Raw genomic sequence first — 14,642 nt, forward strand, 5'->3', positions numbered from 1 at the left:
GCTGAAAAATGGCGTTAAACCCCACAACAACAACAACAACAACAATTTTTGGGTGCTATAAGTTGGCTGAGGTCTTTGGAGGACGTTTTTTGTACCTTTTAATTCACTTGGCCCTTAGGTCAAGTGTACTTATGGTTGGCTTAATATCCATTCTTTATTTAGTATCATTCTGTTTTTCAACATCTTTTCCAAAACCAATGGTACATCTAGGGTAGGTAGGCATTCAACAAAGTTCTTTTCTTTGTGGCACATGGCTCCCATTTCCTCTGCACGATAAAGCCAGTAATGTATGTGCAGTTAAAACCAACAAAAACAAAACAAATTATCATAATGACGACAGTCCTGTTTCAGACATTACTAAAATTAGATGAAGCTTTAAACTAGTTGTCATAAACTGCTTCATTACAAACTGAACAGAATTTAACAGAAAGCATCCTGGTAGCATAGGGAGATTTCAAATGATGTAAATTCTTTGTTAAATATGGCCACCATAACTAAACATATAAAAAACATTAATCTAAAAACAAAGAGTTTTGTAGAATTTAACCATATTTGGTTTCTGGCCTTGAGGTATAGGTCATGTAGCCATAATTGTTAGTATGTTGGTGAGACTTAATGAGGCAGTACTCAGAATAATGTAGTAATAATAAAAAAAATAGTAATATTCATTTGGTCCTGAACAGAATCTGTTCTTATACTCACAATTGTGTGATTTATGTTCATTTCAGATTGTACTGAAAAATTGACCAAATGTGTAAAAATTGTGCATTATTTTTTTGCAAGTACTGTTTACTCCCTCTTTAGCTTTAAGACATGTATATAAACCCCTATTCAAGCAGATTATACTGCATATCTCTTGCACCCAAATCTTCACAGACATATATGTTTGTATAAAATAGTTTTGCAATAAACTGGAGGAATGTACTAGCTGAAGGTATGTGGAGGTGTTCCCTCCCATATGCTGGAGTGGTGTAGTCACCACTGGTCCCCTTTATCCTTGAATTCATCAGAGGGGAGAGTTTTTACTGAATCATTTGTTCAAGTGATCAATGTATCTTGTCAGTGAAGTTTATATACCCCCAGTCTCAGATGCAGCCAGCACTGCTGCTTTTTGGGCTATATGACATTAGCACTCATGGTTTATGGTGGTCAGTAATATCACAACCTAAGATTCACAGCCGTTGCACTTGGTTTGAATGACATTATTGTTTAATGCAACAGGGATTTGAATGACATCGTTTAATGCAGCTAGGATTCTACTTTCATTTGTGGGAGCCCCGAGTGGTCTACAGCGCTCTCCGTTACGGATCACTGCCATCTCACCTCTGTCTGCGTAGGTTTGAGTCTCAGATTCAGCCAGTGTGGGTATGTGAGAAATCTTGCCAGTAGCATTCATGGGTCAGTAGTTCTTTCTGGGGTTTTCCCGGTTCTTCCTCCACCTTTAATACTGGCTGCCATGTGCTGAAAAATGGCAGTAAACCTTACAACAAAAACAACTTTAATTTGTGGCAAAAACAAAAAACAAAATTCATTTTTATTTGGAAATGTAAGTAAAAGAAGAGGTGGCTAACAACTCCTTCAAATTAGTTATTAAATAATCACAAAGAATTTATATTGTGTTTTGTGTAAACATGCTGTAGCAGCCAACCAGGCCTGGCCATGTGCGGGTTTCAAACCTGCTGCCTTTGGATTATGAGTCTGATACTTTACCAACTTGACTGCCATAGCTCCCTCATAAAAAAATAATTATATAATAAATATGCAAATGCAAAATCGAAGGATAAAGTTCAATGATATGACAGAAGATGAAGATGTCTAAGTAAGATGTAATACAGCTTTTAAAAGCAAGCAGATTATATGAATGATAATGATCTTGTGTGCGATTTAAAATATTTATGACGACAAGTTAAAAATGTTGTGTGTTTATATATTAATTCAATACGCATGTTATTCCAAATAATGGCTTGAGATATTGAAAACATTTGTTGAAAAGTACCTTTTTTTTGTTTGTAGATTATTTAGTAATTGAGTGAAATAGCTCTTGTAGTTGGAATGTGGTCAGATTGATTATGATGACATAAGGGGCATTGGATATCTTACCCATTAATCTCACCTTTCTTAATTAATTCTGTTTCAAGGTTGTAAAATCTTCTAGGTTGTCAGAGTTTTCCTGTAACAGCTACATGTATTTATAAGTCTACAAACTATTTATTGAAGATGCATAATCTTTTACAAGTTCCTTTAATGTGTATTGCCCTAAGTAGAATTAAAAACTCCAAATATGGTAGTGTGTTAGCATACTACAAGGTATCAGTGCCCGACTTAAAATCATATTTTGCCAGTCCTGAAGCAGTTATTTCATTAATAGAACTTATTGACAGCCAACACCCCAAATATATTATCATCGATGAGCAGCTGCAGATTAATGTCCTATAAAATTTCACATCAGTGTCCAAGTTATTTCTTTCTGCTGAGTAGTGATTAGAATTAATTTTGGTTTATTCCTGTTTAAAATTTTCAGTTACTTTATCCACTTAACCAGATTGTACGAGCCAAATTTCTCGTTTACGTGGGGAGTTATAAATGTCAGATAATGTTGTATTATCAACATGAGTATTAGTTTAAGAAACTGAGTTTCTCAGTGTAATTAATAATTGTAATTGATAAATTATTTATGAATAACAAAAATAACAAGCTGCCACATACTGCCCCTGGATGGAGCTTGTACCTGATTTCTTTCGCTTAGAATCAACTCCATTGCATGTTTTCCTGCAGATGTAAACAGTTGAATTCTATCGCCAACACACTGGTAGACTTACTTTTTGATAAGAAATTTGGATCCATGAAGCCAGAAGATTTTGTTAAAAGTTGCAGACAGCACCTGTTAATTTATCCTGAATAAAGGCATTCATCCATTTATCAATCTCTTGGTAGTATTCTAAAATGTGGAGAGGAAATAGGTCTGTTGTGAGAAATGTACTAACACTTAAAAAGACCCAAATATTCATTGCATCTTGGTAGTTTTCAAATGACATTGCCATAGGTAGGAGCAGTTTTAATGTTGACTTGGTTGTTTTTTTTTTTTTTGTTGCCCAAGCCTTTATTTACAATCACTAGATGATCTATTATTGTACATGTGTGTTATGTAGATAATCATGGATTTGACATTTGAGGAGGCAGCCAGGGGTGTGAACAAAGACGTAAATGTTAATGCCAAGGAGACATGTCCTAGATGTGATGGTCGCAAAGCTGAGCCAGGGACAAAGGCTGTACGCTGTGAGCAATGTAATGGTACTGGATATGTAAGTATTTATCTTTCTGAAGATTTGTGTTATTAAACCAATGACTCGTTTTGGGAAAATACAGTTATGCTAATGAGGTTTTCTTATTTAGTTTTTGCAGAGATATAATGTTTATATTTATAAAGCATTTATTTAAAATAAACTTTCTTTTTATTTGATAACAGTAAAAAATTAAAATTTGTTATTAGTTTCTTTGTGTGGTTAACTATAAAGAAATTGTGACATTTTGTAAGGTTCACTCTTACAGAGTGATGGACCATAATTAGTTAAATTATGTGATATGGTAGTTGATTGCCAAGTCAAGTCCAATTAAACATTTGTAATTGGCACAAAATATCCCACAAAAGAAGGTAATTATAGAGAGAAAATTGAAATGAATTGTTCTTGCATACACTGACATTTTTAATTGGGTTTGAGAACAGATGAGCATGTCCCAAAATAATTGCCATATTATAGATGTTCATTTTGCAGAAAGCTCTGTTGATCTGGTTAAAATTTCATTGTCTTACAGCCTGTATTTTTGTTATTTTATGCAGGAAACAATTAGCACTGGCCCATTTGTAATGCGATCCACTTGTCGGAAGTGTTATGGGAAGCGTCAGGTTATTAAGGTGCCATGCATAGACTGTCAGGGGAAGGGCAAAATTATTCTTAGGAAGAAGATAGTGGTTCCTGTTCCAGCAGGTAGGCTTGTTAAGGTGTACTTTTAGAGGCACTACCTGTACCTTTTATAGTTCAAATAATAGTTAAATATGTTGTTGTTGTTGGGTTTAACGCCATTTTTCAGCACACGATAGGCTATACATGGCGGCCAGTATTAATGGTGGAGGAAGAACCTGGGAAAACCCCGGAAAGAACCACCGACCCTCGAGAAGCTACTGGCAAGCTTTCTCACATATCCACATTGGCCGAATCCGAGACTCGAACCTACGCAGACAGAGGTGAGATGGCAGTGATCCGTAACGGAGAGCGGATTATAGCACTCGGCCACTCGGGGCCCCGTTAAATATGTTCATTTACCTCTTAATCTACACAATAAGTACATTTTTATGATTACACCTCATTGTTATTTAATAGGAAAATCCTGAAGTTGCTAATGTGGCTATACAATCCATCTTACTGTTGATGAAGTCAGGATGGCCTTAAAGGAAAGCATGTTTGACCATACAGTGAATGTATTCTGTAATCAGCCAGACTCTTGATTACAGATTTCATTGGCTTGTTAGCTCTGCTGTTCAAAGACCAGAAGAGACAGTGCAATGGCCTGTCATCTGGCTTTCATCAGTTTGTTGGGATAAGTTTCATTTTGCTAGTTCTCTCAAACCACTTTAAGGAAATTCATAAATATTTGAACATAGTATTGCCATGAGGTATAGTTGGGCATAAATAGAAATGGTGCCCCTGAAACGACCAGTGGTGGCACCTTGAAAATACTGTTATCACTGCTCCACCAGAATGGATGTTAAGATTATGATGGACTTTTCATTGAAAGACAGATCTAGATGGTCCAAAAGTGAATATTAAGCATCTAATGCTCAGCATGTCTACCATTGCAGCCTTGTTGAAAATCTCATTATCACTACTCATCCTGAATGGATACAATATATGTAGTTGGTCCCAGATAAAATATATACTGGTTTGACCTTCAACATGTTGGATGTGATAGCCATCTTGTAAATCTTCCTATTACTGTTCCTACTTAATGGATGGTCATATTTTCATAGCATTTTCTCTGTCAAATATGTTACCTGAGCAGCAGAGGGGGCGAATCGGACATTTTGTCCAATCGTTATTTTGCTTAATTATTACTTTCTGCACTCAACGATCTAGTGTCGTCAGCGCCTGGTAAAAGAAAAACGACAACGTCGTTGGGGGATCGTCGCGTCGTCATTTGGTTTAATTAACACCTTCTGCGCGCCGATCCCCAGCGTCGTCAGCGTCCGGTAAGCACATCGACGACTGCGTCGATGTCATCGCCCCCTCTGCTGCTAAGTGGTTATTTACAATGATCTTACAAACAGAGTGATCACTAACTCCTCCTCTTGCAGATCAATTAGGTTATTTGACTGATCGGTAATTCTAAAATTAATTCTCGTTAAAAACCGATCATGGCATCGCATATAGACCGGATTAATCGGACTCTCAACGATTAAAAATCCCGGAGGGGCTGTTGGTGAAAATGAATAAAGGATATATCCCTGTTGAGCCTGATTTGATTGCTTGGTATCCACCTGGTAACTTCCTTCGATAGCATCACACACTAGATTAATCGCTATCACCGATGCGATATTTACGTTGTACGGGGCAATATGCCTACCATCATCTCCGTTATCGTGTCTGAGGATATAAGTTGATGGGGGGGCATCCGCGGGTGGATTCTTAGGCCATCCTAGTATGGTTCTTATTGAACTGTTATAAATATCAACCATATACCCCGGTGTGCTTATTTCAATCGTCGACGATAACGTCGGTTCATGAACCGTAATAGCGATTTTTGATTCCTTTCCTGTGATCGATTTTATTCTGCGTTGAAATTCTTTATTGATTTGCTCTATTTGGTATGACCCAGTTGGTATTGTAACCTCCTTCCAGTCTGGGGTTCCATCGGGTTTATTTTTCCGTGCAAAAACCAGCGAGTTATTAGGTTGTTGTCCGTTAAATGCGTCCGCTCGGATATTAGGCCAACTGTGATATACTCGCAATTTTGCCAGCGCTATTTCCTTTACTGGAACCGGTGATGGAAAGTTTACACTGAATTCGGGTTTCGTTGATGTTATCGATATCATATTTGTTTGTACCGGAGTGGTATTCTCCGCGATCCGCTGAAGTAATTGAGACCCTTCGGGGTTCAGCGACATTATTATTATTCGTTGTTTTTAGTGTCTAATTTTAACAACCAGGTGGTTTCGGCTTCCAGTTGAAAATCCTCGATTTTTGACATCGCGGAGCTATATAACTGGACCATCGTGGAGAATTCAACATCGGATACGAACAAATTATCAATCGATAACGAGATCAACCCGGATAATTTCGAGTATGCGTCGGATACTATTTAATGTTTTACTGTATACTCGTTGAGTTTTTTCTGAAAACACGATGATATCTTCCTAGTGATTGCGTTGGCAACTCCAGCAACTGTTGTCATTGCGGAGACAGCGATTGGAACAGCGATCGGGGCTATCGTGGTCACCGTGGATAAAATAACACCGGCGCCAGCTACTATACCCGATACCGAGTACACGACCGCGTCGATGGCGGTTATTTTTCTGCGGTATTTTTTTATTTTTGCACGGTATTGTTCGGAAAGCGTTTTCAAGTTCGCGGAAAATTCTTTTGCGGTATCGAATCGATATTGATGTGACGTCGGTGATACCTCTGATTCAATTTCCTTGGTGGTCATTTTTATTTTAAAAGAGCTAGTGTTTTTAATTACTTAGATTCGCTGCAAATTCCACATACCATGTAATGTTTGCCCGGGCTAGATTTCTATCAACGGCATAAATTGTAAACTGTTCAGTTGCGTTCCTGTCTATAATTGTTGATATTGTATTGTTAAACCCGGATGAACTCGACGATAATATATTAAACTGCATCATTGAAACCAGTGTCAATCGATAAATACCCTTAACAGTTGCGGTAATATTTACTGTATTCTGTGTAGGAGTCCAATCGAATGATCCATGCCGAATTGTGTATACTGTGTTGATGATGTTCTCATGAGGGATTTTTATTTTTTCGAATTGCTCTGCTACTCTCGGTAGTCCGTCTTTAATCGCTTCAACATCAGTTTTAATCGTTCCTATTTCCTGTATATGCGTGTCCACATCTTTTTTGTTCGCTGCAACCCTAGTAATGAGTGTATTTATTTCCTGTATATGCGTGTCTATACTTTTTTTGTTCGCTATAACATTAATTTTGAGTACTTCTATTTCCCCTTCATGCACGTCTATACTTTTTTTGCTCGCTATAGCATTAGTGTTAATTGTTTCTATTCTCTGTCCATGCGCGTCTACATTATTTATGATCGTTACAACATTAGTTTTGATTGTTTCTATTTCCCGTGTATTCTCGGTCATACTTTTTTTGTTCGCTGCAACATCAAGTTTGATTGTTCCTATTTCATATGTATGCACGTCTATGCTTTTTTTGTTCGCTGCAACATCAGTTTTGATTATTCCTATTCCCCGCCAATACGCGTCTACATTTTTTTTGTTCGCTTCAACATCAGTTTTGATTGTTCCTATTTCCTGTGTATGCGCGTCCACACTCTTTTTGTTCGCTTCAATATCAGTTTTGATTGTTCCTATTTCCTGTGTATGTGCGTCCATATTATTTATGATCGTTGTAACATCAGTTTTGATTGTTTCTATTTTCCGTCCATGCGAGTCTACATTATTTATGATCGTTGCAACATTAGCGCCGATTGTTTCTATTTCCCGTTCATGCGAGTCTACACTCTTTTTGTTCGTTGCAACATTAGTTTTGATTGTTTCTATTTCCTGTCTATACGCAGTGATATCATTTATAGTTATTGTGATCTCATCCGGCTTGGTATTTTTTTTACCAAAGAATTTATCAAAGTTGTCATCGATCCTGTTAACATTTTTTCGTAACGAGGTAAATTGGCCCGGCAGCGTCATAAGATCCGAAATAGCATTTGTTATTATTATAAAATTCGGTTCGGTTGCCGTCGGGGGCCCCCGAAAAAAACTATCGACAATGTGTCGCACATCGTCGAAATGCGTTAGCGTCAACACGATCCGTTCTTCATACGATTTAATTTCACTACGTAAACCTTTTAACGAATTTGACATGGTTATATAATTGTCGCCAAGTGTACTTATTTTTCCATTTATCGTCAAGATGGATTCACCCGGTTTGAGTCGTCCGTCGCTGTTATACAGCGCGATAGTGTCCTCGGCGGCATCACGCTGTCGTATTAAAACGTCATTCAGTGACACATTACCGGATTTCAATTTACCCTGGCGGTCTTGAAATACAACTATTTCGCCCGGGTCAACACTTGTTAGATTCAACATATCAGCGATTTCATCCTCAATTAGTTTTTTTATGTCGGCGGCGGCCGTTTCCATGGATTCTTTCAGCGCCGAAACCGATCGCCCCCAGATATCAATCATTATTATTGTAAATGTTATTCTCTAAAATCCGTTGAGCTTCTACGACCCCACTAGTGTATTCGTTTACAACCACATGAGGTGGTTTCCGCGATGATGAAATCGCCGCAAGTACGTTCAATACCTCACGGCCACATATCGGTGGGTCACTTAATCGCTGTGTTGGCAGCGTGGAATAAAAAACCCGGGCTGAACACGCCGGGGCTGAACACGCCCGGATATACCGCATGAACTCTTTCGGCGGAGCTAACCCGTATGAATCAAAATAGACGATCGCACGCGGATCAATCGCGTACGCAACCCAATGAGTTCCCGCTCCGGAGGACCCATCGAGGTTAATTATGCCGGTTTCAATATTTCCTGGTGCCGCCGGTAATTGATCTCTCATAAAAACACCTCTGAAGTTTTTTATCGCTAGCGCGTTTGCGGCGTCTATTAAATCAAAATTAGACATTGGAGTCATAGACTCAGGAGTCATTGACTCCCGAGTCAATAAACGGTTCCCGGTAGTCTTAGACCCTTTCCCGAGTACCATGAATACGGGGTTCCCGGTAGTCTTAGACCCTTTCCGGCCACGGGTCGTTTTTTTTTGTAGCCTTTCCCGGTTGCCTTCTTCAATGCCATCCCCGCCGCGGTACCAACGGCTCCTAACGCCGCCGCCTTAGCCACTGCTGGTGCGGCCGCGGCAATCAATGCCGGAATCGCAGCTAACAGCGGAAATATTCCACCGGTCTTTTCCATGTTTTTAATTGCTGCGGCTGAAAAATCTATTTGAACACCCTTTTTATTCTTCATCGCATCATTGAAATGTTTTATTTGACGCGCCGTCAACGATATCTTATGATTACCACCCGCCATCTGCGACGGCTTCAGCGTTATTGTGGTCCCGCATTGTTTAGCCGACTTTGATCGTAATTTCTTGACTTGACCATCAGTCAACTCTACACTGACGACACTATACGACATTTTATTGTAAACGCGTTTTGTGCTTTCAATTACATGTTTTCCACTGGCGCATCAACGATTCTCATTCGTCCACCAACACCTTCTAGCAGCATTGATTTATCGCTGAGAATGACAGCAACCGCTCTATAATTGTCACCACCCGGGGGGATTATACGAGCTCGGAAGTGTATATCAACGACGGATTGTCTCGTTAAATCAAGATGTTCCAGCGAAAAATAATAAATCGGATACAGGTTTTTAAAATCAAGTTGTGATATTTGCAAACCGGTGTCGACGTTTTGATCACGACCCATATATGACAGCAATCGATGATACACACGTGCGATATGGTTTTGACCGTAATTAAGTTGTATATCCTCAGATGGTTCCTGCTGGCCGTTTATTCTCAGCGAGACGTCAGTAACGCCTAATTGATCAAATATCATATGGCTGGATAATTGATTATCAACTCTCGTCATATCCTGCAACGCAACAAATATATGACGCGGAGCCGAAATACCTTGTTGTGATGCCAGGTTCCATGTGAATATACCATTGATATTTGATTGCTTAGTATCTGTTGTTGTTGTTAGCCAACTTAGTAATGATTTTCCTCCCTGCTCCATGAAGGATAGCAATCGTGCCTCTGTGGTAATGGATGGAGTCAACACCGGCATCCACAATGACATTTTAGTTAAAACGACTTTACCAGGGTCATTATTTGGATTTGCAGTATCCGCTGGAATTCTCCAAATTGCATTTCTATCATCACCTTTTCGCACAAGTACCACGGTATGCTTGGCTCCGTAGATAACTTTTCGCACGTTCCTACAAAATCCAAATATATGATGCAGTGGAATCGCGCATGAGAAAGATCTACGCGGTCCTGTTAACATTGATATGCGTGTTACGGCTCCGATGTTGAAATTAGGATCGCTGTTTATAATCATATTCTCAATATCAGCATCAGCGTCACCAGCATTTTTTTTTGGTCGTCTTACCACAAATTGCGAGTTTCCGGCAGTGTTTCTAGTATCCTTTGCAAACATCATAGATGGACCCGCTGATCTTGTGTAATCGTCGGAATATCTTGCTAGCCCGATTATTGTTGTAGCAACATCAACATCGCGTTCTATAGACTCGATCTCTCGCCCGTCAATGAGATATTTTGCGCTCTCAAACAGCGCCATTACGCCGTTATTGACTAAGCCAACTTTGGTACCATCTGGATACGGTGCTGGTACAGCAGGAGTATCGGCCTCTGTTACAAGTTCTCCTTCGATTTCAATAAACGCTTCACACGGTAAAAAGTATTTACTGGTATCATGGACTTGAAGTTCAATTCGCGATCGTATGTCGGGTTGTACTGCATAATAGGAATAAAATTGATAATTACGGACGGAATCATCCTTGTGCACTGGTGCGTCCATATCAAACGCCGGGTCAGCTGTTCGTTTAAACATTTTATTTAATAATACGCTGATGCATCTAAATCATCGTCGTCGTTTTAAACCACTCCCCGCTATTATGTTTGCGGTGTCATCTTGATTACTGTTTACCAACGACTCTAGTTTTTCTTCCACGGCGTTATTTATTACTTTACTGACATTCGCAGGCATCACTGTCGTTGATGGCATCTGTTTTTTTCTTGAAAATCTCTTGGATTTCACCAACGACATTAGTTTGTCCCGCGCGGCTGAAAGCGCCTTTCCGGCAACATCTCCAATAGCACTAATTCCCTTATCACGAATAACATCAATAGCCTTCATTCCTAATTGTTTGGCTAACGGCGCTACTTTTGGAGCCATTCTTGTAAATAACCCCGCAATGGTGCTACCGAGACCATCTCCATAGTACGCACGGTAAACAGGCAATCGCGAGTTTACCACGTAGACGAGTACTGGTTTATCGTGATTGTAGTGTATGATCATCCTTATTAAAAACACCAGTTTTCCAATTAATCATCCACGAGTTCGTCTATGAGCGTTCGATATGTATTAATGTCTATGATACCGCCTGCAAATAACCGCTTGCAAATATCAGCAGCCTCATTGATTATTTCCGTAGAATTATTTCCGGCTCGTTTTCCTCCAATTAATACCTCTAGCCGTGATATATCACTGAGAACACTATTAGGGCAGGTAACACTAGCGTTTTCAACTAGACCACTACCACTTGGATACCCCTCTCCGCTTGTTTTTTTAGAACCAGCTTTTTTTTGACGTTTTTCTCGGACTTCTTCTTTTTGCTGTCGTAGTATTTCTTGTTGTTGTCGTATATCATAATCATCAATTCCTTTTTTAAATTCTTTATATCCCAATTCTTTTGTATCCAAGCGATCAATCTCTTTATTCGTTTTATACAACCAATTAACCCAGTCATCTCGTTTTATATTACTGTTTTTATACTCGTCTTTTAAAAAGTTTTTTCTTGAATAATAGCTTTGAGCGGCAAAATTACCAAAAACCCTATACTCGTCGGATTTCAGTAATTGAGGTCGTTTTATTTGTGCTATAGCCCCTTCAGTGAGTTTATCTATAAAGGGAATTCCTTTTTGAGTGGAAATTTTTTGAAGTTCACCAACATCACCCTGTTCAGAATCATCAATATCAGCTAATCGTTCATACTCTCGTTGGGTTTTTATATCACTGGAAAGTTGTTTTATCCGTTGCTGTGTTTGTTCTGTCTCTGCTGCTATCTTTTCAAGTACAGGAAGAAGAGGCGCCTCTTTCCGTTCGCCCTCCTTAGGAATATCCCCGTATATTGCTCGTTCTGTTGCAGCTGTAACATCCTTAGTCGCTTTAGTTACCGGGGCAAATAACTGTTCGCTTCCAACAGTAAAATCGGTTTGCATTTGTTGTCGCGTTTGAAGTTTCTCTCTCACTCTGTCTCGTAACGGTATAAACTTTTTAAGCGCTGCTAGCCGCTCTCTGGCTAGCCGAGTAGTAAGTGATTCACCTACCATTATTGTAAATTGATCCGCAATTTTCTAATTTTCCGCCGAGTGTACCATCGGGAGCTCCACGGAGTTTTCGTCTATAATCCTTCTAATGTTTTTGATCTTACTAGAAATCTCCCGGCGTCGTTCATAAACACGTCCGAGTTTTTTTCGTATTATTTCAACGGCAGTAAATAGTCCAATGAATGCATTTGCGTCATTGTGGTACAGGTTCTCATTAATCGTATGTTGTAATCGTTTTATAAAAAAATACTCGCGGGCCAGGGTAAAACGCCCCCGTTTCGACTGTTCGTTAATAATCTCATAATCGGATAATATTTTTTCACTGTCGAGACCATCAGATAATTCAATTCCTTGATTTTTTAATTTTGAAATCTCAGTTAATATATTATTGATGTCTTCGATATTCATTATTCTTATAAAACATCTTATTTCTAATATCAAAAATTTTAATAAAATTATTGGGGCCATTTTTGACCCCGTTTTTTGTATGGACAGTACAATGCCGTAGATCTCCACTCGAGTGTTGTGGCAGATTGCAGGCATACATGGACAGTACAATGCCGTAGATCTCCACTCGAGTGTTGTGGCAGATTGCAGGCATACATGGACAGTACAATGCCGTAGATCTCCACTCGAGTGTTGTGGCAGATTACAGGCATATACATATACTTAATTAAGGACATTCACATCTTGGAACCCCAAAGCATACATCTCCGGGAGGGAGGCCTAGGGTGACAAACGTCATCGTAGACCGCCCAGAAGATATGCTTGGGGGACATCACTACATGTACTTAATTAAGGATGAATATATTTACAATGAAATGATTGATGGATGATGGGACGGCACAAGACAGCACAAACATAAAACGGCGGGGCGGAACTCTACGGCCAATTCAACCAATCAAAAGCAACCCAATTAAATTAACCCGGTTGCATGATTGTGAACAAAAGACAACCACACGCCCGGGTCAAGAGCGTGGGTTAGTTTTGATTAGTTGAATTGGCTTTCGAAAGCCCCAGGCTTATAACGAGTCATCTTATATATAAAGTGACTAATACAGCGGCGTCAGTCACAAGGTGTGTGTTAATTTGAATTCCCTTGAATCGTTTGAATCCTTAAATACTTATTAATGGTGTTTCACGGCATTTAAATGAAACCAAATACTCAAATAAAACATTAAAAAAAAGAATACAGCTGTTAGATAATAGCGTGTATTTCATTAGTTTTCATCATAAAATGATTAATTAATCGCAACATTAATTGGACTTCAAGGGACGCAACATTAATTAGACTTCAAGGGACGTAACTCTTGTCATGCGACGCTATCACAAAACGAGTTATCTCCCTTTGATGTTATATATGAAAATCGAATTCTATGACCCGTCTTTTTTGAGATCGCTGTTTGATATATTCGTTCTGCAACAAATTGTATTGAGGCGATACAAATGTCAAAATATTTTCCTGCCTCATTCATCGACTGAAATATTTTTTCCTCGTGAGTTGTTGTATCAAATGACTTTACGGGTTTTGCTTTCTTTGAGTATTTACCAGTTTGGCCTTTTTTACTATTTTCACTCTGAGAGATGGCTTGCAGATTACACAGTCTATTATTTTGATAATTAGAATCAATGTGATCAATAACGAGACTATCTTTGATCAATCCGTGGAAACATTCATAGATGATTCTGTGACAGAGATATTTTTTCCCTCCAGCAGTAAACATTAAATACCCGTGATTGTTTTTCCATCCAACCGGCTTCTTCAGTCTACGATTTCTAACAATACCGTCGCGAGATGCCTCGTAATTGACGAGCAGGGGATGCGGCTGAAATTCTTGGTCCATTTGTATAATAATACTACTTGTCTAATTTATTATTTGGTTTAATTATGAATCTTTCAATGTAGTCTTGGGGGGTTTTGATGACGAAGTCGGCGGTGGGGTTGATGACGGCGTTTTTAATTCGCTTGTCATAATAGCGTTTTAGTTCCCTGTATCGCTTTCCGCCACAATTGATACACAACTGTGATTTTCCTCTTACACCGACGTGGCAAACCAAGCACGGGAGGGGGCCAAGAGAACCATTACGAACGCTTTGTAAATGATACCCGCAGAATTCACCTCTACATGATTTATTGCACGGGGTTGTCGACCCAATCATCAACCATTTGCAGTGATTCATTATACTATATTCTTTCATTTAAATACTTGTTTTAATTATATGGATGAGTTCGAGAGATTGGCAGCAATTAAGCCCCGGAAAAATATTAGGTTTAATCTCGATAGAGTCCTCAAGGAC

At 39.1% G+C, this 14,642-nt stretch overlaps 1 protein-coding gene across 2 annotated transcripts in view; it reads left to right on the forward strand.

Annotated features, from left to right (window-relative positions):
• The window catches only part of LOC149796972 (dnaJ homolog l(2)tid, mitochondrial-like), a 69,772-nt gene that overhangs the window by 15,928 nt on the left and 39,202 nt on the right, over positions 1–14,642 (forward strand). For both annotated transcript variants that reach the window (XM_089961659.1, XM_089961658.1), the window contains exons 6-7: positions 3,150–3,302; positions 3,839–3,986. In XM_089961659.1, the coding sequence (XP_089817785.1) occupies positions 3,150–3,302; positions 3,839–3,986 (301 nt within the window). The remainder of the gene's footprint in view (positions 1–3,149; positions 3,303–3,838; positions 3,987–14,642) is intronic.

This window comes from Sinohyriopsis cumingii, chromosome 6 (assembly GCF_028554795.1).
Source record: "Sinohyriopsis cumingii isolate HCF-2022 chromosome 6, ASM2855479v2, whole genome shotgun sequence".
NCBI lineage: Eukaryota > Metazoa > Mollusca > Bivalvia > Unionida > Unionidae > Sinohyriopsis > Sinohyriopsis cumingii.